This window comes from Ictidomys tridecemlineatus, chromosome Y, assembly GCF_052094955.1.
Source record: "Ictidomys tridecemlineatus isolate mIctTri1 chromosome Y, mIctTri1.hap1, whole genome shotgun sequence".
Lineage (NCBI taxonomy): Eukaryota > Metazoa > Chordata > Mammalia > Rodentia > Sciuridae > Ictidomys > Ictidomys tridecemlineatus.
In genome coordinates, this window is record NC_135494.1 from 18896296 (window position 1) to 18922261 (window position 25966).

General features: G+C 46.3%; 1 protein-coding gene across 1 annotated transcript in view; it reads right to left on the reverse strand.

The window, feature by feature from the left end:
* Positions 1-25966, reverse strand: part of LOC144372085 (mitotic spindle assembly checkpoint protein MAD1-like) — a 236015-nt gene that overhangs the window by 196512 nt on the left and 13537 nt on the right. The window contains exon 8 of the mRNA XM_078035499.1: positions 24283-24344. Within this exon, the coding sequence (XP_077891625.1) occupies positions 24283-24344 (62 nt within the window). The remainder of the gene's footprint in view (positions 1-24282; positions 24345-25966) is intronic.

The following is a 25966-nucleotide window of genomic DNA, read 5'->3' on the forward strand; positions in this document are numbered from 1 at the left end:
ATGCCACTAAACTTAAAAATGGTTAAAACAGTATATTTTGTTATATGTAAATTTTACCATAGTAAAAAAAAAAATGAGGAAGGCATCATCTTCAATCTGAAAAAGAACATCTATCAGAACTCTGCAACTAACATCATACTTGATTTAAAAAAAAAAAAAAAAAAAACTAAGCATTTCCCTGACAAAACAAAAAGCACCATTCTCACCACTTCTGGTTAAAACTGCACTGGAGGCCTTTTTTCCTGTGGAGCTGGAGATCAAACCCAGGGCCTTGTGTGTGCAAAGTGTTGCTGTCTACTGAGTTATACCCCAGCCCTTCTACTGAGGTCTTGGTGAGTACACAGGGCAAGAAAAAAACATGCAGAAAAAAATATTAAAAACTGATTTATAAATTAATTCAGCAAAGTATCAGGATATGAAATCAATACCCATAAATCAAAGGTATTTCTATACATCAGTGATGAATTCTCAGAAAGAGAAATTAGGAAATCTACCCCATTCACAATAGCCTCAAAAAAAATTCTTGGAAATCAACTTAACAAAAGAGGTGAAAGACCTCTACAATGAAAACTACATAACACTAAAGAAACTGAAGAAGATTTTAGAAGATGTAAAGATCTCCCATGCTTTTGAATAAGCAAAATTAATATTGTCAAAATGGCCACACTACCCAAAGCACTATACAGATTCAATATGATTCCAATTAAAATCCCAATGTCATTCTTTAAAAAATAGAAAAAGCAATCATGAGATTCATTTGGAAAAATAAGAGATCCAGAATAGCCAAAGCAATACTTAGCAAGAAGAGTGAAGCAGGAGGCATCACAATTCTAGGCCTTAAACTATACTACAAAGCTATAGTAGCAAAAACAGCATGGTATTGACACCAAAATAGATATGTATACCAATGGTGCAGAACAAAAGACACAGATACAAACCCACATAAATACAGTTATCTCATACTAGACAAAGTTGCCAAAAACATACATGGGAGAAAATACAGCCTCTTCAACAAATGGTGCTGGGAGAACTGGAAATCCATATGCAGCAAAATGAAACTAAACCCCTATCTCTCACCATGCAGAAAATTCAACTCAAAGTGGATCAAGGATCTGGGAATTAAGACCAGAGACCCTGCACCTAATAGAGGAAAAAGTAAGCCTAAATCTTCATCATGTTAGATTAGGCCCCGAATTTCTTAACAAGACTCCTAAAGTACAAGAAATAAAATCAAGAAATAATAAATGGGATGGACTCAAACTGAAAAGCTTCTTCTCAGCAAAAGAAATAATCAATGAGGTGAAGAGAGAGTCTACATTTTGGGAGCAAATTTTTACCACACGCACATCAGATGGAGCATTAATCTTCTCTAACTCCATCCATTTACCTGCAAATACCATTATTTTATTCTTTTATTGCTGAGTAATATTCCATTGTGTATATATGCCACATTTTTTTTATCCACTCATCTATTGAAGGGCATCTAGATTGGCTCCACAGTTTAGTTATTGTGAATTGTGCTGCTATAAACATTGATGTAGCTGTGTCCCTGTAGTATGCTGTTTTTAAGTCCTTTGGTATAGTCCGAGGAGAGGGATAGCTGGGTCAAATGGTGGTTCCATTCCCAATTTTCCAAGAAATCTTTATACTGCTTTCCATATTGGCTGCACCAATTTGCAATCCCACCAGCAGTGCATGAGTGTACCTTTTTCCCCACATCCTCGCCAAAACCAAATGCCGAATATTTTCTTTAACATAAGGAGGCTGATTCATAGTGGGATAGGGAAAGGGAGCATGGGAGAAATAAACAAACTCTAAATAGGGCAGAGGGGCTGGAGGGGAAGGGAGGGGGCATGGTGTTAGAAATGATGGTGGAATGTGATGATCATTATTATACAAAGTACACATATGAAGACATGACTTGGTGTGAATATACTTTGTATACAACCAGAGATATGAAAAATTGGGCTCTAGATGTGTAATGTATTCCACTGTCATATATAAATTTTAAAAAATGGTTAAAATGGTAAAAAAAAAGATAGAGCACTAATCTCCAGAATATATAAAGAACTCAAAAAACTTAACACCAAACAAACAACCCAATCAATAAATGGGCTTAGGCAGCACAATTCACAATAGCTAGACTGTGGAACCAACCCCAATGCCCTTCAATAGATGAATGGATTAAAAAAATGTGGCATTTATACACAATCGAGTACTACGCAGCACTAAAAAATTATAAAATCATGGAATTTGCAGGGAAATGGATGGCTTTACAGCAGATTATGCTAAGTGAAGCTAGCCAATCCCTAAAAAACAAATGCCAAATGTCTTCTTTGATATAATGAGAGCAACCAAGAACAGAGCAGGGAGGGAGAGCAGGAGAAAAACCTGATTAACATTAAATAGAGTCATGAGGTGGGAGGGAAAGGGAGAGAAAAGGGAAATTGCATGGAAATGAAAGGAGATCCTCATTGTTATACAAAATTACATATAAGAGGTTGTGAGGGGAATGGGAAAATAAACAAGGAGAGAAATGAATTATAGTAGATGGGGTAGAGAGAGAAGATGGGACGGGAGGGGAGGGGGGATAGCAGAGGATAGGAAAGGTAGCAGAATACAACAGTTACTATTATGGCATTATGTAAAAATGTGGATGTGTAACCAATGTGATTCTGCAATCTTTGTAATGTTTTGAATAACCAATAAAAAATAAATAAAAATAAATTTAAAAATATAAATGGGCTTAGGAGCTGAACAGACACTTCTCAAAAGAAGATATACATTCAATCAATAAATATATGAAAAAATGTTCAACATCTCTAGTAATTAGAGAAAAGCAAATCAAAACTACTCTAAGATTTCATCTCATGCCAGTCAGAATGATAGTCATTAAGAATACAAACAACAACCAAAAAAAAAATAAATAAAAAGAATACAAACAATAATAAGTGTTGGCAAGGATGTAGGGGAAAAGGTACCCTCAACTTGGTTGGTGGGACTGCAGATTGGTGCAACTCTGGAAAGCAGTATGGATATTCCTTAGAAAACTTGGAATGAAACCACCATTTGACCCAGCTATCCCATTCCTCGGTCTATACTTAAAGGACTTAAAATCAGCATACTATAGTAACGCAACCAGATCAATGTTTATAGCAGCTCAATTCACAATAGCTAAACTGTGGAACCAACCTAGATGCTCTTCAATAGATGAATGGATAAAGAAAATGTGGAATATATACACAATATTATTCAGCATTAAATTAAGAGAATAAAATTATGGCATTTGTGGGTAAATGGATGGAGTTGGAGAATATCATGCTAAGCGAAGTAAGCCAATCCCAACAAACCAAAAGTTAAATATTCTCTCTGATAAGGTGAATGCTGATCCAAAATGGGGGGTGGCATGGAAAAAATGGAGGAACTTTGATTAGGCAAAGGGGAGAGGAGGTGGCATGGGGGCAGAAAAGATAGTGGAATGAGATCAACATCTCTACCCTAGGTACATGTATAACTGCACACATAGTGTACAACCTGAGAAATGAAACGTTGTGTTCCAATTATGTACAATGAATCAAAATGCATTCTGTCATACATAGCTAATTAAAATAAATAATTTTTTAAAAAGATGATTTATATGAAAATGCAAAAATCCCTAAAATGGCCAAAATCAATTTTGGGGGGAGGGGGATGGGTACTAGAGATTGAACCCTGGGGCTTTACCACTGAGACACATCCCCAGCCCTTTGATTTTGAGACAGGTTTTTGCAAACTTGCTAAGGGCCTTGCTAAATTGCTGAGGCTGGCTCTGAACCTGCAATCCTCCTGTCTCAGCCTCCTGAGCCACTGGGATTACAAGTGTACGCCATCACACACAACACTAAAACCATTTTTACAGAGAAGAAAAAAAGGTGGGGGGCTTCCTCCAAAAGTTAACATGCTTATTTTTTAAATTACTATTAAGTTACAGTTATGACAAGACCCAGCAAAGGACAGACACGAGGACCAATAGAAAGAATAGGTTGCTGACAGACCCACGGACATGTGGCTCACTAGCTTCTATCAGGTAGCATAATTCAAAGAGGTAATAGACATCTGGATTGAAAAAAGTGACCCTCAACTGTCATCACATTGCACACAAAAATTAACTCAAAACAAACATAAAAGCTAAACCTAGAAAGCCTCTAGAAGCTTGAGTTTAACAGACACAAAAAGCAGAAACCATAAAAGAAATGAGCTGATACATCCAACTGAATGAAATTAAAACCTTTTACTCTTCAAAAGACACTAAGCAAATGAAAAGGCAAGCTGCAGCCTAAGAGAAAGCGCTCCCTACACCCCAGACAGGAGCCACCATTCAGGAATGTACTGCACCACCACCAACCAGACACAGGCCAAAGCCTCTGGAAGCCATATCCCCAAAGACGCAAGATGTCGTAGAACACTCAGATGACCAGCACCACCAGTCACAGGGCCCAGGAGAAACACCACAGTGCAACACACCTCCCTCCCACAGAACAGCTGAAGACGGGAGAGGACAGGCCCAGGGTGGGGACCATGGACTCATAGGCGCTGGCGGAAGACAGAAGAGCACAGTCACTCTGGAAAAGGGTTAGGCAACTTCTACCACAGTTAAAATACAATGACCAAATCACCCAGGAGTCACGCTCCTAGGTGACTTTTGAAAGATAGGAAAACGTGTACAAGGACATGTACATAAATGTTCACAGAAGCTTTATCAGAAGAGCAAAAGAAGGAATTAAAATATGATGGTACATCCACTCATTGTGAGGAGGAGAAAGCATGGGTCCAGGCGGCCACACTGGCAGGTGCTGTAGGAAACACCGAGCACCTGGATGAGGACATGCACCAAGATCCCGTCTCCACATAATTCCAGACAAAAGAACCACAGCAAGGGACAAACTGAGGGCAGGTAAAGCTGCGCCATCTGCTCCTAACTTAGCAATAGGAAAGCAGAGCAAGCGCTATGACTCCAAATGTGACACAGCAAATAACCATCTGTGACCCTGGAAATCCAGTGTTCATCACACACAATGGCACAGGAATGAGCTCAGTTTTATTTAATAATCCAAATGTGATCCAGAATGAGGGTAGAGGCAGGGTGTTAATTATAGTCCCAATCTGGGGCTGGAGAGAGGCTCTAGAGATCAGGTACCCTTTCTCTCCTTAATTAAAGCTCTCAACACAGGGAAGCAGGAAAGAGTCCAGAGACACCATCAACGGGCAGAGCAGCCAAGAGAGAGAAAACAAGCTCAACCTCTTCAGGAAATGATTCTCCAGGAATCAAGTTTAAAAACAATTCTTCCCAAGGAAGGGTGGGGAGAAAAGCAGTCTTTCTCCCAGCCTCCCTCGTGCTCCCAACTAACGTCATGCCCCAAGGAAACAGGAGAAAAGGATGTCATTAATAAATTTATTTCAACTCTCTTTTCAATGGTGCTGAAAAGTATATGCAAATCCACCCATAATTAGGTTTAAAAATTCCATTTCATGGGATAATCAGACTTCAAAAAACTCAATTTTAGTTTTAATCAGATTTTTACAAGGATATTAAGTCCATTTCATTTAGAAAAGGGAAAAACTGTGAATTTAACACAAAATGTATTCAAGCTTAGCCCTGGGAGATAATTAAATAAAATTAATTTGGCAAGGGTTGTCAGTAAATGGAAACGCTGCAAACAGTGGTTCATGTTTTTGATGGAAACAAAAGCAATTCTTACTGTACAGACAAATGTGAAGCTCATCATTCACCCAGGAGAGACAGGAAGACTGGAACTCCTCTCCCCAACCCTTAGCCACAGAGCTTAGGTGGCCTGCAAGGAAGAGACGGGGAAATGGTATGGCTTGCACCCTCCAGAAGAGACCCAGGACCATCTGCCCAGCATGTGGGGAAGAGTCTCACCAACAGCAGCAGGAGCTCCCGGCCAGCCCCTGCTCACAACTGGACATGCACCCCAGAGACCCACTGTCAACCCACTGGCGTGAGACAGACACTCCACACCCCAGCTCCAAGAGCCCACCCCCTCTTAGGAGAAACTTCTCCTTCCAAGAGGGCTCTCCAGGCCCAGAGCCCTCAAGGGCCTCCCACTCAGCTCCTAGAGCCCGGCATCGCAGTGCTGCATGGGCTGCCAATGTAGGAACCACAAATTCCTCTTCTCTATTGCATCTCAAACTCCACATCACACTGTAAGCTCTCAACAAATATTTGTTGAATAGAATGAATTTGGTCATCAGACCAATTCCTAAGAACTTAGCTATCAGAAAAAGACATGACAGAAATGAGCCTGACTCAAGTCTGGACAAGGGTTTTGCCCTTCAGAATTCTTCATGGAAAGGTGACAAATAACTGGTGTTCAGATAACTCCAGGTCCCTGCATGAGACTTCTGCTGCAGGTCAAGATTCCAGCCAGAGCAGGTGCTAGGGGCTAGTGCCCCCCCACCCCCGACACTGGACCCCTCTGAATCTACTCTCAGGCAAGGACATACCCTGACAGCAGATTCTCCCCAGCCAAGAGAATGAAAGAAAAAAATCAGCAGGCTCGGGCCCTCAGGCCATACCTTCCCATGGACTATTTTGAGTTCTAGTTTTCCTTATTTTGCAGTACTGGGGATCAAATCCAGGGTCTTGCACATGATAGGAAAGCACTCTACCACGGAGCTATACCTCCAGTCCCCACTGTTTTGAAAATAAAGTTTTAGTACTAGGCACACAGCCATACCTGTAAAGTCAGTTACTCAGGAAGCTGAGGCAGGAGGTTCAAAGTAAGTCTGAACAACTTAGTGAGAACCTGTCTCAAAATTTTTTTAAAAAGTGCAGGGTGCAGTGGCACATGCCTATAATCTCCGCAGCTCGGGGGACTAAGAAAGAAGCATCGCTAATTCAAAGGCAGCCTCAACAACAGGGAGGTGCTAAGCAACTCAGTGAGACCCTGTCTCTAAACAAAACACAAAGATGTGGCTCAGTGGTCAACTGTCCCTAAACTCAATCCCAAGTACCCAAAAAAAAAAAAAATTTAAAACAGAGCTGGGAATGTAGTTCAATGATAAAGCACACATGGGTTCAATCCCCAGCAAGCAAAAACATAAAATTTTACAGCCACATCCATTCACACACTCTCTACTGTGGCTTTCAAACTAGGAAAACCAATGATCCTGTTTTGTCCTAGGCCACCGAGTTTCAGTGCCTAAAGTCCCGCCTCCCAGGCAAAAGTCGTTAGTTGGGAAAAGAAGGACGGCTGGTGGTCCCATTTGTACTACAAGTGCAGAGCTGTAGAGATTCTATTTCCACACAATCTTGAAAACTAGTCTGATAGACAAAAACTCGCCAGCTTCTGCCCTAAACCCATCCCATCACAGCTACCAACTGTTAAGTTACAAGAATACAAAAAGAAAACCAAATCTACTAAATGGATGAAACAAGGGAAAGTACATCTTCTATCATGAAGTCTTTGTACCCAAAGAATCAAGCAAGCTTTGGTCATTTGCAGATGACTTAGTAGCAACCCCTACTGGGATATCTACATCATTGCAGCTAAGCTGCAGTAAACAATAAAAATACCCCAACAGTAAGAAATACAAGCAATAGCTACCAGTGACTCCCTTCTTAACTCTAATTTTCTTTTAAGGCAATAAAAAAAAGGGGGGAGAGAAGCTTTGATTCACAGGAAACTACTCTGAAACAAACATGCTACGACTTGTCTATTCTAAAAGATGGTTGATACCTGCATTTTGTAATTGCAATCCCAATAAAAGACAAAATACTCCTGAGACCAAAGTGCAATAAACTCTAGCAATACAAAAAAAGTAAAAACTAGAAGGGGCAAATGGGAATACAGAGAATTGCGTGTCTAAATGTCTTCCACATAGACTCGTAAACAATTCCTATCAGCTCAGAGGCAGACATACAGAAGCTCACTGAAAAATTAACCGAGGTGGAAGCCTGCCCCTCCTTGCTTGTGGGAGGGCTGTTGATTCCATGGAACTGAAGAGGAGTGTGCACATAATAAAAAATTAATTGCTAATCTTCTACCTCAGCCGCCTCTGCGAACAAGACAGTATTGTGTTGCTGCCTCGGAAGTTAAACGCTTCCTCTCCCGAGTACTGACTCTTGCTCGACCGTGCAGCCTCCTGCACAGAGGTACAAGCGCAGGCCCTGCCGGGAGGCCCTCACCTCCAAGTGAAGGCTGGTGGGCCAGCCCTGCCGTAGGCTGGCAGGCCCTCCCTGCCAAGGTGCTGCTGAGCCCGCAGGTCTTCGAGAGCTGCCATCAGCTGGTGGGCTTCCTGCCACAGTGAGCTGAGTTCTGCTCAGGCTAACTGAATGGGCGGCCCCCAGCAGGAGTCTGAACATGCCAGCTTTGGGCTGATCAGCCACAAAGACACAGGACCAGCTGCACAGCACCATGCAGCCAGCAGATGGATGGAGGTTACTGAGGGCAGAGCCCACCATGCTCCAAACCAGCCAAGCAACCCAGCAAGGGTGCAACAGAGTCACTTGGATGACCTTGGGCCAGTTGGTCCCTTTCAGAACCTCTGGTTCCTCCCCTGTCAAGTAGAGGTATCAGAGCTGGCCCCGCCTAGTCCATCAAGCAAGTAGACACTAATTAGAAATGGACTACACAACATTTCTCTAGAGCAACCACCACTGGGAACAGTGCTCATCTGCTAGCAAGTGAACACCACGTGAGTGTTCTGTAAAACACCTGCTTCCAGACCAGAGAAAATGCCTGGTCTCCAATCCCACCAACGTCAAACCTAGCAAAGACACAACAGATCTCGCTTGGTTTATCCCCAACCAAGTAAGCTCTCCTGCAGTTTCCTCCACTCATAGCCTCAAGAGGAGCCCCCTCATTCTTGGCACTTAGAAAAGCTATTTCTCCTGCTATGTGGGACCATGCTGTGCTCATGACCACATCCCCAGGGCTGCCCAAAGCCTGGCAAGTGGCAGGAACCCAAACAAATGCTCAAAAAATAGGAAAATAAGTGAGGTTTCCAAAATCACAGCGCTACCAACAGAATCTGTGGTCACGAGGGAGCAGGAGAAGAAATAAGACAGTCAGCGTCAGAATCATGCAGAAGTACAAAAAGCCCGGAACAGCCCCACCTCGACTCTTCAGGCCTCACCACCACTGACTAACACACTGCTCTTGCCACCAAGCCCTCTGACTGCACTACCTGTCTTCCCATGGCCACAGGACTGCTGCATCTGTAGTGAGTCAAACAACCTAGGACATCCAAAACAGGGCCTTGCCAAGCAGCAAGGTCTCACTCTGAGAAGCCAGGGAAGGGCCTCTGTCCAAACATCATGCATGAGATTCCCTGGCCAGAACCTTCTGTCAATCCCCATCACCTGCACTTGTCTGAACTCCCTGCACCACCCACAGTACCTTCCTGATGGATCCCTGCCTGCTTCCTGAGCTGCTTATACACCCCCACATGCACTGTGGTTACAACCATTTGGAACTACATAACATTTCCCAAACATACAAGTCTCTTAAGCCACTTACCCTGTCTGTAACGCCCACCTGGCATTCAAACATCACCCCTACTGGGAGGCACCAACTGATATTTGCTCAGAAACAAACCCTGACTTGCAGCTGCATCTCCAGCATCTAGGACAAGGCCTGCTGCATCCTGGATCTCAAGAAACACTCTATTATGGACAAAAGAAGGTCAAGCATCATGTGAGACATCACGATGCAATCCTGACCATCAATCTGAAGGCAAACCCCACTGTCCCCACAGACACCCACCCCCACCATACTAGCACCTGTGTGTGGGAACAGGATCCGCACAGGAGGACCTGGCAGGGAAGTGGAGAGCCTGAGGCAGACAGGATCCAGCCTGGTAATTCCACAGGCACTCTGGGGCTCCCTTGTGCCTGCAGGAACCCCTCCACCTCTGGTAGCAGTAGACAGTGGGAAGTGTTCACCAAGTCTCAGGTACATACATAAATGCAAGAGGTTGCCCCTCAAATTCACCCTAGAGCCCCAGAGGAGCTGGATGTCAGCATGCCAAGTTTCCCCAGGAGGTTAACAGACTCAGGTGCTAGATGGACACAGACACCATTCAGGGTCTCAGCCCCTCCTGCTTAACCTCCAAAGTCACAGTTATAGCCCCCGCTTTGGCCCACTCACTCTACCTGGTCCACCCTGACCTTTGGCATCTCTCATTTTCAACAATGCAGGTAAATAGCAGGACAGGGAAGGAGATTCCTCTTCAGACTGAACATATGCACAAAGAAAGTCCATTCAAGGAGATATAGAGACTTTCTGAGGTGCTGGGTTTAGGAATGTCCCCAGGGCACCTTGCTGCCAGGGCTATTCTCACCCCAAAAGGAGACAGTCACCAACAAACACAACAGCCACCACCTACCAATCACTCTGTAGACACCTGATGCATGCCACATGCTTAGATGCCATCTTCCTCCTACAGTCCAGAAACCAGAACCCAAGCCAGAGGCAGGTAAGTCAAGGCCTCTCCTCAGGCCCAAAGCACACTCCCACAACAAACCCTCCAAGTCTGCCCAGGGTATCTGCTCTCGCCAACCCCAGCTCCTTCACAGGCCTCCCATCACTCCTATTACTGAGCAAATAAATACCAGACACTCTGCTGTCCCCAAATAGCAGGACACATATATGCTTTCCAGAAGGCCCAAGAGCAACCAAGGTACTTTCAACATCCATGAGTACTTCCCCCTGGGTCCAGAGTGCAGGCCACAAATGCTGGGCCTTCTCCCAGGCTGTAAGATAGCCACTGTCCACGAGGCAGACACTGACTCACCCCGCCACAGAGGATTTCCCTCTTGCCCACTGTATGACATTCGCAGCAAGGCTGACAGTCACAGGCTCTCATGACCACCTGTCTGTCAGACCCTCTGGCTCCCTCCAGGCTCTTGCCCCTCTCTAACTCCAAGTAACAGAGTAACTGCTCCAATACCCCAGCCACCAGGAGAACAGAGAGACCATAGGATGCCAGTGCGCTCAGACTAAGGACAGATACACTGTGGTGTGTGCAAGTTGAAGACAAGAGACAGGTCTTCCCTCCACATTCCTCCCTGCAGCATCCCTCTGGGCCAGAGCACACCTGTACGGTATCAGCTTGATGGTACCCCAACACACTTCCCTCTCAACTAAGACTCCTCACAGAACACCTAAGAAGAGATCTGTGTCAAAACAGTATCCCCAAAGTTGGGAGACTCTACTCCCGAAAGAAAACAAAATCTGCACAATAATCAAAAAAGTTCTCAATCCATCTTCTAGATACACCACAAGCTGCAGGACCTCCCAGGACTTCCTGCTCCTGAGTCCTGGTCCTGCAGGATGGCCTCTTCAGCTGCAGCCCTGTCTCTCAACAGAAGACCCAAGCTAACCCACCACTCATCTGCACACATCCCAACATCATGCTGGGCAAGAACCTGAACAAAGGGGTCCAGACCTGAAGGCAACTGTGCCTTCCAGACCCGGTCCCACAGTGCTGAGGCTACAGGACTTACCCCACGAACCTGCCACATCACACACTGGCACTGAAAATGGTAATCAATGCACACACCATGAACCTGACCTCCACAGACTGTGAGTTAGGTGGCTTTTCAGGCACAGTCTTCCTTTAGACTAGAGCATCCTCTGCAAGGACAGGGAGCACAGGCAGCAAAAGTCAAGGCAGAAACAGCACAGAACACAACACAAGAGGTCTGCTACAGACCCCTGTGTTCTCAGGTCTTCTGGGACCACTGAATTAGCCCCTCTTTTCTTCTTCAACAGGAATTTGCACTTGTCCACAGCACCACATCCTTGTCCATGTGGGTGAAGTGCAATTTTGGTTCAGTTCTGTCTGGGTGCCATCTGAGTTATTATGACAAAGAGCCTGTCAGAACTACCCCACAAAGGCCCCAGAAGGGAGGGTAGGCTCAGTTCAATCTGGGTACCTCTGTCTCAGTGCCTCGGAAAGCATGCCTCTAGGGATGGGGTGCAGCCCAGTGATCAAGCACTTGCCTTGCATGCACAGGCCCCGGGTACTATCCATAGCATGGCCAGCAGAAAGTGGGGAGGAAGGGTCATGCCACATCTGTGCCTCTACAGATGCACCAGAAATCATCACAAGTGGCAATTTGAGAGTGCCACCCCAAGGACCCCCACATCCTGAGTCCACAATGCCAAGATGAATGCATGGCTACCTATACAGACATATATCCAGGCCCAAAAAAGAACTCAATGCAGATACAAGGAAGGGCAGTGCTATAGTTTGGATCTTAAATGTCCCCTGAAAGAGCTCTGTTAAGGGCATGGACCTCAGTGTGGCACTACATGCAGGGGTGTGGAACCTTTAGAGGCAGAGTCCATTAGGAGGTCCTTAGCGCACTGGGAGCATGCTCTTGAAGAGGACTGTAGGATCTTAGTCTCTTCCTTTTCCTCTCCTTTGCTTCTAGGCAATGACATAAGTGGTTTCACTCCATCACAGGCTCCCACCATGATGTGCTGCCTCGCCTCAGGCCCAAAACAACAGGGCCAATTATTGGAGACTGGAACCTATAAAACTATGAACCAAGATAAACCTTTTCTCTTGGTAGGTTGATTATCTCAGGTATTTGTTACAATGAGAGGAAGCTCACTAAAGCAAGTGATCTACACATAGACACATCCAGGCCATAAAAAGAACCCAACACAGTATGGCTTGACCTCCTCAGGAATGCAAAGTACTTTAAACCAGAGTCCAATGGCACTAGGAAGAATAAGACAGAGAACTCCACTATGGTCACTGACAACAAAGCCTTCAAAGCCTCTGTATATCTCAATGTTCCCGCTGGTCAGCATGATGGGAAGCAGAAGGTCTCAATGAGAGTAAAGCTTCACTCAGGCCATGCATGATGCTGACTCAGCGCCACTGACCTGACCCGTGGACAGCACCCTATTCCACCCAAATCACTCCACACCTGCCCATGCTGTTTCCCACCATCCCTGTAGTCAGGTACCTCATTCACCTCATCCTCCTCCTTTTCATCCCTCAGGGATCCTCATCAGATAAGAGCTCCATGGCCTCAGCAGGCCCCACTGCCTGGCAAGAGCCTACACACAGAAGGCCTAGACTTCCTTCCTAAGATACCAGCAGCATTTCAGGCTGCAGAGCTTATGCAGAACAAGGCATTTTGCAGGTGTTCAAAATGTACATGGGAACTCGGGCTTCAGGGGCAGCTCAGAGCTCTGCACCCAGATCCAATGGAAACATCACAAAGGAAAAAGTAGAGAACAAGAAAGACCACCTGCCCTGCAACCTCTCAGACAGCCCTGTGCCTGCCATTTAAATAATCATTTCATTTCACAGCTGTTAGTACAAACCTACTCCCTGATATGTCTGAACAACAGACTCTTCTTGAAGGACAGCCTGCTCCACAGCACCAGCTTTCCACAGTGTACACAGTGGCCAGCCACCCTCCAACCCCTGCTACACCTCCCACCTGTCTCAGAAGGACCAGAACTTGATTCCCAGGCAGAACAATGCAGGGCTCAGGAGGCAGGGGACCTGGGCACCAGGTCTGGGAGGTTCAACAGCAAGGGAACATGTGCTCTGGCCAGGCAGGACAGCATGGGAAGCTGGGACAGGCAGGACAGCAAGAGCAGGACTTGTAGTTTCTGATGCAAGTGATGGCATGTTGTGAGGAGAGACACCATGGCTCAGGGCCCTGTGATCCAGGGTGACCCTCACAGCCTCAAGGCTTAAGGGGAAAGCCAGGCCTAAACACACCTTCCCAAGACACTGGCCCTCTAAAGGCCACATGTCATCTGGAAGCTACCTAGGCACAGCCTGTGCTCAGCTGGCTTCAACTTTCTGTCAACTGCAACCACCGCCACCACCACCCCCCACACACAGCTTCTCTGAATGAACTGACCCTTTCTCATGCTGGGTTCCAAGGCTCTCCGTGTTTTCCTGGGGCAGAGAGAAGTCTTAGGACCCTCCAGCTGACAAGGAAGAGCCAACAAGTGGCAGGACCCAGCAGGCCTGCTGAGGCAAAACGAACCTGGACACCTGAAATGCCACTGTACCTCCAATACAATCCCCTGGGAATCATCACAGCCTCCAAGAGCTAAATCCTTTTACCATCTGGCTTTAGATTTTATTATCTCAATTTAAAAGGAGACACAGTAGCAGAGCCCTATCTTCGAAATGTGGAGGAAAGCCCCAGAAAGAGCTTAGGGCACCAGGAACAAAACAAGAAGTATAAAGCAATTCCAGGTCAGAAACTCGCCCTGCAGAGTGCACAACTGTCTGGGCCACAGGAGGCGTCTCTCCTGGAAAGCTTCTCTTCCATGTTCCACCCTGCCACCACATCTGTTCAGGGTGTAGTACAAGCAGAGGGGACAGCCCCATCCCAGCCTGCCCTACTTAACCTGAATAAAATAGCCATGGCCTGTCTTTCTCCTCTTGAAGCCATCAGCACATCAGGGTGGCCACCAATGTCACGAGAACAGGCACCCAAACTTCACAAGGGGCAAAGAAGCAGATGGGCTGCCTCCCTGGGGCTCCCCTTGCTCTGCTTCCCACTGGGAGATGAGGGTTCCAGCCTGTACCACGCCTAACATATGAACACCCCTCTCCCTCTCCCAACACCAGTGAATGCCTGCTGTATGCACACACCAAGGCTCAGAAGACAAGGCCTACCTTTCAATCCCAAACAGCTAAAAGGACAGCACTTAAAGAAAGCCAACCAAACAGAAAGCAGCAAGCAACCAGTTCTACCACAGGAGAACAGGCTGACCTTTAAGGTGCCTGAGCCTGTGAGGAGCTGTCGACTAGCTCAAGAGGCCCTCAGTTCTGGGGCTCCTGGGTGTGGGGATGAGCCCATTACAGACAAGGAGCCTGAAGGTCCCTCCCTCACTATTTTGTGGGCTTGACAGGAAAAGCTCACAGTTAAGGACTCTTAACTTTAAGAAGAGAGAGCCCAAAAGAAAAGCAGGGGAAAGAGCCACAAGCACCCAGAAGTCGAACGTTTCTTTCCTCTTTTTCTGATTCTGAGCCTCAAAGAAAACCAAGCCAAGACCAGTGACAAAGGGCCAAGACACCTGACAGCTCACCCACCTTCCCAAGCACCAACAGAGCTCCTTGCACTAATCAACCCAAAGCCCTGGTAATTATGTACCATGAACACACAAATCAGGGTAACGACAGCATCCCGGCGGGTCAATTAGCTCCTTCCTTAGAAGGAGACCACGCACTCCCCCTTGCTGTCCTTCTAATTGGTCACGCACATCAGGGAAGCAGGTCCCCAAAACCTGACATCTGGCCAGGCTACAAATGTTTTGGGAAAATGTCCAGGTCAGCACTTGGAGGTTCTCCACTGACTCCTGGTGACGGGTCAGCAGTTTCAGGTGGTCACAGCTGCCAGGCTTCAGAGCTGACATAGACCTCCTGCTCTCTATCCCCCTACACCATCAACCTCTACACCCTCCTGGGTTCCCAGCAAGCCCCATGCACCTAACAGGTATGATGCCCACCAGCGGATCTGAAAAAAGGCCAGGCTCAGGCACAAAGGGACAGGGCCAGGAGCCAAACCACAGAGGTATCTTGGCCACAGGCAAATTGTTCTCTCTGTAAAGCAGAGACTTGACTACAAAGGGACCCGACGCTCGCTCCATGCCCTTTTTTTTTTGAAAGAGAGAGAGAGAATTTTAATATTTTTTTTTTAAATTTTCGGCAGACACAACATCTTTGTTTGTATGTGGTGCTGAGGATTGAACCCAGGCTGCATGCATGCCAGGCGAGCACTCTACTGCTTGAGCCACATCCCCAGCCCTTTTTTTTTTTTAAGAGAGAGAGAGAGAATTTTTTTTAATATTTATTTTTTTTAGCTTTTCTGCAGACACAACATCTTTATTTGTATGTGGTGCTGAGGATCGAACCCAGCATCGCACACATGCCAGGCAAGCGCGCTACCACTTGAGCCACATCCCCAGCCCCACTCCATGCCTATTTAATAAGGCTCTTCTCTCAATAAGAATCGCTAAATCAATTTTTTAAAAAGCCAAGCCACTGAAGATGCCTGCTCATCTCACTTTGTTGTGACTTGCTCCAAATCTGCTAGAACCTTCCAAAGCACATTACCCCAATTAAGCAATGAGACTCACATATGATGATTGAAATGTACAGCAGTTTTAAAGGGCAATTTGGCACGAGCTATCAATTTCAAATGTGCATATGTTTTGAACTAAAAATTCTGCTTTTAAGAACTCATCCAACCAACACAGCACTGCTGATTGGGGAAAAACTGGAAACAACCTTACTGTCTCCTCAACAGAGGACTGAAGGTAATAAGAGTCCATTCATACTATGGAATCCTGGGTAGCTCCTCACTGCAGGCACCAAAATACAAAAACTAGGTGAAAAACAGATGCACAACAAAACAGAAAAAGCCCCACCTAAAAAGAAGAAATGCACAAACAGCAAGCTGCACCATCGCATGCTTCTAGAAAGACAGATGAGAAAGTTATCAGGCATTACCTGGAAAGATGGACAGGGAAACTGTCCCTTCTACTGTTGTGTGATTGGCATCCGTGAACATTAGAACACAATGTCCCAGGGCTAGGAAGCTGGCAAGGACAGCCACCCCAGGATGAGCTCCCCTGGTGGAGGTGACGGATGAAGACCACGCCATACTACTCATTTTAGCCACTCACATTTGCCACATGACTGTTTTTGATTTTAGGCAATCATGCAAAATTGCCTTTCTGCAGCCGACGCCTGGACTCCACATTGCCACTACTCATCCAATGCCACTTCCACAGCACTAGTGCCCTAAGCCCCAAAGACCCAGACAGACTGAGGAAGCCTGGCACTAAAAGCCGCCCAGGAGGTTCAGGCTGCCATGGCCTTCAACAAGCTAAGGGACAGACTCCTTCCCAAAACAAGGCTGACTCTAAACAGCAGCTCCATCTTCTCTCCAGTCCAGTCCAAGTAATCCCCAAAGGCTTTCCAACATATAAATCAGCTTCTTCAAGGCCTCTCTTATACCCATTTTAAAGCTGCAGCACCACAAGTCCTGACTTGCACATGCCCATGCAGGCAGCACCTCCCTCACGCTAGAGTATTCCCAGCACCCTAAGACTCCCTGTGCTCTCAAGAGAAATCTGGCCTGCTTCCGGTCACTACAGGTCAGCGTTGCCCTTTCTAACACTACAAGTAAATGCAGTCGTACAGTCCAAGCTGAAGTTCCTTCTATCAGCCAGAGGCTCACACATGCTTCTGCGCTCCTCACTGTTGGGTGGCCTTCCACTGTGTGGGAAGCCCATGGTACACTCTCCTCTCTCCTACCGACAGGCAGGACAAAGCTCCTAGGACATCCTTGTACAAGCCTTTGCGAAGTCATGCTTTCATTTCTTTTGGGTAAATATCTAAAAGTAAAATCACTGGGTCATGTTCTAATTGTAAAAATGCTGCCAAAACATTTCCAAAATGGTTGTACCATCTCCTAGTTCCAAAAGCAATGTTTACAAGGTCTGGTTGTCCCCCATCGCTACCGACAGCTGGGAGGGCCAGTGTTTCTATTTTTGGGCAGACTGTTGGGTACGTAGTGGTATTTCAACATGAGTAATTTGTATTCCCCTAATGACAAATGATGCTGAGTGTCTTCTCACTGTCCTTATTTACCATGCATATATCTTCTCATGTAAAGCATCTGTTCAAACTCTTTGGCCCTTTTTAATCTGGTCATCTTATAGATTCATAAGTATTATTTGTATGTTCTGGATACAAGTCTTCTGTTGGGGACACGTATTACAAATATTTTCTCCTAGTCCATGATCTGCTTTTTTTACTTTCTTGTGTGTTTTGAGAGGTTTTTAAATTTTAATGAAGTCTAATTTATCGAATTTTTTCATGTATAATTAATGCTCTGTATGTCTTAAGAACTCTTTGCCAAACACAGAAGTTCTAGCTTTAATGCATAGGTATGTGGCCCACTTTGAGTTTAAATACTGTGTTCAGTGTGAGGTGAGTGTTCAGGCTCACACCACAGACACACTATTGTTCTACAACCATTTGTTGAAAAGATTATTGTTCTCCCACAAAATTCTTTTTTTTTTGAACCAGGGATGGAACCCATGGGCACCTAACCACTAAGCCACACCCCCAGTCCTTTTTTGTATTTTATTTAGAGACTGGTCTCACTGAGTTGCTTACGGCCTCACTAAGTTGCTGAAGCTGGCTTTGAACACACAATCCTCCTGCCTCAGCCTCCTCAGTCACTGTGATTACAGGTGTGCACCAGAGCCTGGCACCTCCCACTAAATTTTTTTTACAATTTCCACAAAAATAATTCTAGAATTATTTCTGAATTTTCCACTCTGTTCCACTGAGTTACCAATACGATACTCTTTTAACACACTACATTTATAGCTAGCCTTGAAATTGGCCAATATAAGCCCTCTACCTTTTTTTGAAATTGTTACAGCTAGTCTAGGTCCTGAATGTTTTGATATGAATTTTAGAAATCAGTTTATTGAGACTGTGCTGAATACAAGGATTAATTCAAGAGAACTTCCATCTTAACAATATTGGCTCTTCTAATACAAACATGATCACTCCATGATGCTGTGGAACATATTTGGTCTTTCTCACTGTCTCCTGACTTAAGTTCCTAAAACCCTTGAAATCTCCAGAGGGATAATGGTCCTTTGTATGCTAATGAGACAGCTGGCCACGGGCTGCCCTAGGAAACTTCAGGATGAGGCACTTCACCAGAAAGAGCAAGGCAGGGGCTGGGGATGTGGCTCAAGTGGTAGCGCACTCGCCTGGCATGCGTGCGGCCCAGGTTTGATCCTCAGCACCACATACAAACAAAGATGTTGTGTCCGCCGAAAACTAAAAAATAAATATTAAAAAATTCTCTCTCTCTCTCTCTCTCTCTCTCTCTCTCTCTCTCTCTCTCTCTCTCCCTCTCTCACTCTCTCTTAAAAAAAAGAAAAAGAAAGAGCAAGGCAGGATGTCAAGCTGGCACTCACCCTCCACAAAGGAGAGAGCAGCAGGAGGTAGCTGGCCACAATGGTCAATGATGCCATCGATTATGCCTACAGAGGAAGGCCCCCCAAAAACCACAGAGCTTCCAGACAGCTGCACAACTGAAGGTTCCTTAGCCTTTTACCTGGGGGAATCTGACACTAACTCCAAGTAGACAGTGTCTGAACTGAACTGCAGCCACTCACTGGTGTCCATGGAGGACAGCTTGCTGTGTGGAAAACCACAGCTGGTATTGGAGTGCTGTGCTGAGAGCACAGGGAGTTTATTTTTTCCTCTTATGGTTTCTCTCCATTTCCCTATATTATTAGGTCATCTTTAATTACTGTCAGCTGCATCTTATGGGTTCCAGAGTGCAGATCTTAAACATTTTGTTAAATTTATCCCTAAGTATTTTACATGTAGATTGTTTGTTTTGCAGTGCTGAGGATGGAACCCTGGGCCTTCTACATGCTAGGCAAGTGCTCTACCACTGAGCTACAACCGCAGTGCCCCCCTCTACCCCTCACTCTTTTTTTTAAATACAGGGTCTTGCTACATTGCCTAGGCTGGCCTCAAAACTATGATCCTCTTGCCTCAGCCTCTGGAGTAGCTGAGATTATAGGCATGCACCACTGGGTTCTGATGTTATTGTAAACAGTACAACACAAACAGTATTTCTAATGGTTTGCTGCTAGTACACAGAAATATAATCTATTTTTGTATATTGTTCCTGCATTCTATGTCCCTCTTAACCTCTCTAATTGGTCCAGGTACTTTTTTGAGGGGCAGGAGTAATACAGGAGATTGAACCCAGGGGTGCTTTTACCTCTGAGCTGAACCTCCAGAGTTTTTGTTTGTATGTTTGTTTGTTTGAGAAATGGTCTCACTAAATTGCTGAGAATGGCCTTGAAATTGCAACCCTCCTGCCTCAGCCTCCCTCTGCCTGGCCCTAGATACTTTTTTATTCACTCCTCAAGACTTCTGACATAAATAATTATGTTGTCTCCAAATGGAGACAGTTTCATTTGTTCTATCCAGCTTGTCTAACCTTTTCTTTCTCTTACCTGATTGCACAGCGAGGACATTCAGTACAATGACAGCTCTGCCTCGTCCCCATGTCAGGGCAGTGGTCAGTCTATCAATATTATATTCATTGTTGTTTTTCACAAATGGCTTTTATCTGCTTATGGAATTTCCCTTCTTTTCCTAGCTGGCTGAGAGTTTCAATCATAATTGTTAAATTTTCACAAATACTTCTGTTCATCTTGAAATGTGTCAATAGGATTTTTCTATTAAAATAATTTATTAATTAATCTTATTCAAATCATTTTCTAAAAAGTAGCACCCTTGGGTTCCTAAGATGGACTCCACTCTATCTTTCCTACCAGCCCGTCTCTACGATTCCATCAGGGTCCCAGGCAGCCTTCCTGGTCACCACTGCCTCCAACTGTGCACTTTCCGTACTTCAAGTCATTCCCTAGACAGACAGAGCTCTTGAAAGACCAAGTTCATCATGTCGCCACCCCACACTGTGCTGAATCCTTCAGTAAACTCTCAAAGCCCCTCAGGATGAGGATATCATGCTTACATGCTTCCTAGCACCAATGCTCTCCATCCCTGCTGGGTCACAGGTCCCTGTCACCCCATGCCACAGCATCACACACACATTGCCATTTCCTCCCTCCCTGGGACTCTCAGGAAGCCTAATCTGCACCTAGCCCATGTGATCCTGTGCACTGGATACATCCTCATATGACAGACACAGTACCTCAGCCCAAAGTGTCTTCCTCATGGTTTGTGCCAAAAGACCCACCCCAGCCAACTCATCCAACTCACCCAACCATCTCTCCTAATATCTCTGGGCTTTATTTATCTTACTTTATTTCATTTTATTATATTTTTGTAGTTGTAGATAGACAGCATGCCTTTATTTATTTTTACGTGGTGCTAAGGATTGACAACCCCAGTGCCTCACACATGCAAGGCAAGCACTGTCACTGAGCTACAGCCCCAGTCCCAGCCCTGGCCTTCTCAGACATAAAAAATCCCAAACTGGGAAGGTGATCACTGTCACATTATAGAGAACTTGATGTTAAGCCAGAGTCTAAAGCCACGCATCAACTGACAATCTCAGGAAAGCCAGACCTCAGTTCTCAGAAGAGCACCCACACTGATAGTACCTGCTTTCAGCACCAGAAGCACACAGACCCCAGAGGGCTCAAGACCCCTAGAGAGACTCATCAAGGACATGGCAGGCACTTGACAGGGGAGAGCTGCTGCCTGCCCCCTCAACCCACCCCAGAAATGGCAGAAACTGGGACAAAAGAATCCTTGCACCCTGGTCAGTCAGACCCCTGGTATTAATGAAAAAGTCTGTATAGGAGGGCAAATGGCCCAAGGACAGGCTGCAAAGGGTACCCACAAGGCTCGGAGAGGAAAGTCAGATCACCAAGGGGGTAGTGCCACCTAGTGGTGGCTGGAACCCATAGAGCCAGCGACAAACACGCCCCAAAATCATGGCAGAGCCTCAGCCTAAATGTCAGAGACCAAAACCCACTCCCACACAGTCTTCCTCAGAGACAGCTGGCTGACCGTCTCAGGTCCCTGGATGGATTTCAAGTGGTGGGTCCCTAAACTGGTACTGAGTCGTGTGTCTTTGCACAAATGTGTAAACATGCAAATATGCAACTGCTCCTGCAAAGACCCCAAGTCAGAGCACTGGGCTTCAACTGTTCCCTGCTCCCCTGGTGCCCATTTCCGACACCAGCTTCAATCTCAGGAAGTACAAAGCTCTGCCGAATCACCCACCCTACAAAGAAAGCCCTAATTACTGCCCAAAACCTGCTTCCCCAGAAAAGAATAAAAGCCAAAATCCTCATCATGGCAGTTCTCAAGGTCACCCCAATATTAAGTCCAGCCTTTGGGGATGCTGACCTACTAGGTCTGAGCTTAGCCCAGGAATCTACTTTCTCCAAACTCCAGATGATTTTTTTTTTAACACAGGGTCTCACTATGCTGCCCAGGCTGGCCTCAAACTCAGGGGTTCAAGAGATCCTGCTGCCTTAGCCTCTCGAGTAATAGACTACAGGTATTCATCACCACATCCAGTTTAAGTGGAGAAATTATTCTCTTCTTTTTTGGTGCTGAGGATCAATCCCAACACCTCATGCATGCTAACAGCACCTTTCTGACACTGAATTGCACCCCAGGGCCCAAGCTCTAGGTGACTCTGATGAAGGGCCTCATCTAATGCAGCTGATCTGTATGCCAGACCTACAGGACAAGCATAACCATGGCCCTCAAATCACCTGAGCTCAAAGCCTGCCCCAAGAAGGTGGGTGCTCAGACAGCTGGGTGGCAGTGGGGGGGTGGGGGGGGCAGGAATGTAAGCAAGTAGCACAGAGGCTTCCAAGATACCAGGCCCCCACAACAGCCCAAAGAGAACCAGGCACAACACATGAAGCAGGAGAAAGACCTGCCCTTCACAGATGTCCCCCAGCAAGGGAACCTCAGGAGCCCAAGGGTCCACCACAGTAAGGATGGCACCCCTCTGCCTTCCAAAAGGACAGTAACACCTTGAGGCATGTCCTAGGGATGCGATTTGGCTCTACTTCACAAGCACTGAGTGGGAGAAATACTGTGCTCATTTTCAGCCATGATAAGAGGGGCCTAGAGTGGTGTGGCCCCTGGTAAGGGTCTCACTAGCTAAGGGGCAAAGGTCAGATCCACTTGCCCTAGATGGGGACACACAGTGCCCACAGTGCCCACTCCTTCTTCCTGCCCAGCCCCAGGATGGCAACAGGCACCACCGCCAGGGACTTGGGACAATAGGAAGAACAACACACATAGCATGTGGCCTCCCAAGAACCAGCCCGCCCTCATGCCAGCCACAAAACAGGGTCCCCAGACAGAAGGGATGGGTCCAAATGGTTCAAGGAGCAGCTGGACATTCCAACCTGGACAGAGAAGTTGGTGTCATTCTGGTCAGAATGGCAGCCAGACACATCAGTTCTACGTATCTGACTGATGCTAGAAGCTGCTGGCAGACCTCTCCAACAGAGCCAATCAGGCACAAGGGGCTTCTTATCTCCCTTACAAGAAATGTAAGAAATGGAGATGTGTCGGGTGATCAGAGAAGCTCCAAGACCCATTTGGATACCTAGCAAGTTCAGAGAACAGGAGGAAACAAACAGCATCAGCCCTGCTGGGCCAGCTCTCCATGAGCCCAGATTCTGCAGGTGGAGTTCAAGAGGAAACAGCAGCCTGGTCTGTCCTCTGTGACTTCTCAAGACAAAAAGAAAATCAAGAGGCATTGTCAAGGAACAGAACTGAAGCCAACATTGCCAATCAGAAGGTGGCAGATTCCAGAGCCAGCAGTCGATGTATAATTATAGCAAAGGACAGCTCAGTAAGTCTCAGTCCTCACTTTCCCAGAGCAGCAGGAAAGACACCAGGAAACTGCAAGTTTTACAATCCCCTGAGCAAATAAAACAAACGGCTCCTTAAACTTCACAGGCCTGTGTTCTGGGGTCCAATGACTCATTCAAAAGGATCAATCCACACTCTCCCTGAGACTTAGAACACATCGGGAACTGAGAAGGGGGAGCTGGACCAAGGCTGGGAGGCAATCAATCTGCAGAGGGCCACAGCAGCTAACAGGCAGAGGACCACAAAGCCAGTGCTGTATCAGATGAGCAGTGGTACCCAGAAAGACGGGACAGAAGACAGATGGGACTGGTAACAGGAACAGCTCTGCCCTTTGTATGTGTCAGAACATGATGGCCAGCAGCTCCAACATGCAGCCCATTCTGAATCCCTCCACCCACCCACTGGCAATGAGCTTGGCACAGACAAGTTACAGAGGCTGCTCCAGGGGCCCGAGTAGGACAACATCCACTATCATGGCTTAACCCTAAATCCAGTTCATCCCCAACCTCTCAGGTTACAATCACACAAAAGAAATTATTTCTCCCAAAGCAATTACTTCCTGGGCATGTACAGAGTCCTCTAACAAAGTCTGACAATGCAAGGCAATCGGACAGTTGCCCCTGCTCTGCTCAAGGACATCTGGTTTTCAATGAAGGCATTACTGAGACTTAGACAAGAAGAGTCCATCAGTTCCCTTTCCCTACCACTGTGAAATGCCTCACTAAACACAGGCAGGGTGAGTCCAAAGCTCCTACCCCTATTTGGAAAGGACTCTGAACAAAGAGGCAGGGCTGCCTTGTCAATACAGAAGCCAACTACCCAGAGAGGTAGGGATGGGTGACAGCGCCCACCTACCTGAGGTCTAAGCCCATGGTGTTGTCCAGATTCTCCCAGCTTTGCAGCTTCGCCAGCAGCCTCTGAAAAACAGTATAGGCAGGTCTCCTATCACCATGTGTCAGACAACTGGCACAAAAACACTATGACACAGACACTAAGCCCCCAATCTTAGGGGGCTTATCTCTGAGCTCAGATGTGTGGCTGCTCCAAGGATGCACCAAAGCAATCAGGCTATTATTCCCAGCTGTTGAAGCTATGCGGCATACAGCTCATTCCTTCCTGGACCTGTATATCCAAGTGTGAATCCAGCAAGCTACAAGGAACATGAGGGTGCAAAGGTTTTGCAGTCTCTTGTGCCCAGGGTGCAGATCTGGGCAGCTGAACCCTAAGGACTCACCTCTCCCCTCTCCCAAGTACCTCTCAGGATGCCAAGCCCCAGACAGATGGACTCAGTCTAACAGACAAATTTTCCCCAATCCTATGGCAGACTAGGACCAGCAAGCCCCAAGAGAATGGGCCTGTTCAATGCTGGCCCAAAGCCCAGAAAGTTGCCCTTCTGGAATTGAAGCAATTGAAGGAAGAACCACTTGGATTTGACCTCCTGTCACCTCCTCCCATAACCAGCTGAGTGCTACTACAAACCATTCATTCGAGTATTTCCAGATCTCCTCTATGTACTAAGCACATGCTTGGTTATTAACTTTCCTACAGCCAGTGCTGGTCAAGTTACTATGCACCAGGCCCTGCTCTGAACACTTGACATGAGGCAGACACTGTCACTATTCCTCACTCTGCAGATGAAGAGACAAACAGGTTAAGGAACTGGCCCAGAGTCAAAGAGCCAGCAAGCATCCACAGCAGGACTTCAAACTACAAGCAATGTAATTCTAAACCCCGAAATCTTAAAACAATTTCAAAAATAACTATGTCCGGAGAAAAAAGAGAAGAGCAATTGGCTGACAGTTGTCTTTCCAATACACTCCTACAGAAGCTACCTCTGAGGAGGAGCTGCCCTGGAAGGCCCCACTGATGGCAAACAGCCGCAGCAGCTGCTCAGAGGGCTCCGTGGCCCCAAATGGCTCTGAGCTGTCTTAAAGCTCCAAAAAAGGACAAAGAGTGCTCCCCAGGTCAGGAAGTAGCCAGTGTAATTCAGGGCAGCCAAAGATGGTTAAGATGGTTGGAACAGTGGCGTGGAGCATGTCAGACAAACCAGGGTAGAACAGCAACAGAGTGACTCAGGAGAAGCAGTAAAAAGGACAAAAACTCCAGGCAGGAGCCAGGAATCCTTAGCTCTGGTCCAAACTCACTGGACACTGACCCTCCATTTCCTCCTCCAACCACAAGGTGACTTTCCAATACTGTACAGCAATGGCATTTTCCCACACAGCGTCACTGGTAAGTTACAATGACAGATCAGAAGAAAACACCCAGCATGGCTCTCCATCACGTCCTCACATGTAGGCACCGTGTGCCATTTCCTTGCTGGCACACCCTCTGTGCCAGTCCTCTATAGCCTTGAGTTAAACTGCATAAACTCAGTGGCTTCAACATAGTTTCCTACAATACTTAAGCCTAAAATCCCACTTAGTTCTCACTGAGCTAAAATTCATGTGTGGGCCAGCTGCATTCCTTCTAGGGGCTCCCAAGAGAATCCATCTATTGTCTTTTCCAGCTTCTAGGGCTGCTCACACCTGTTGCCTTT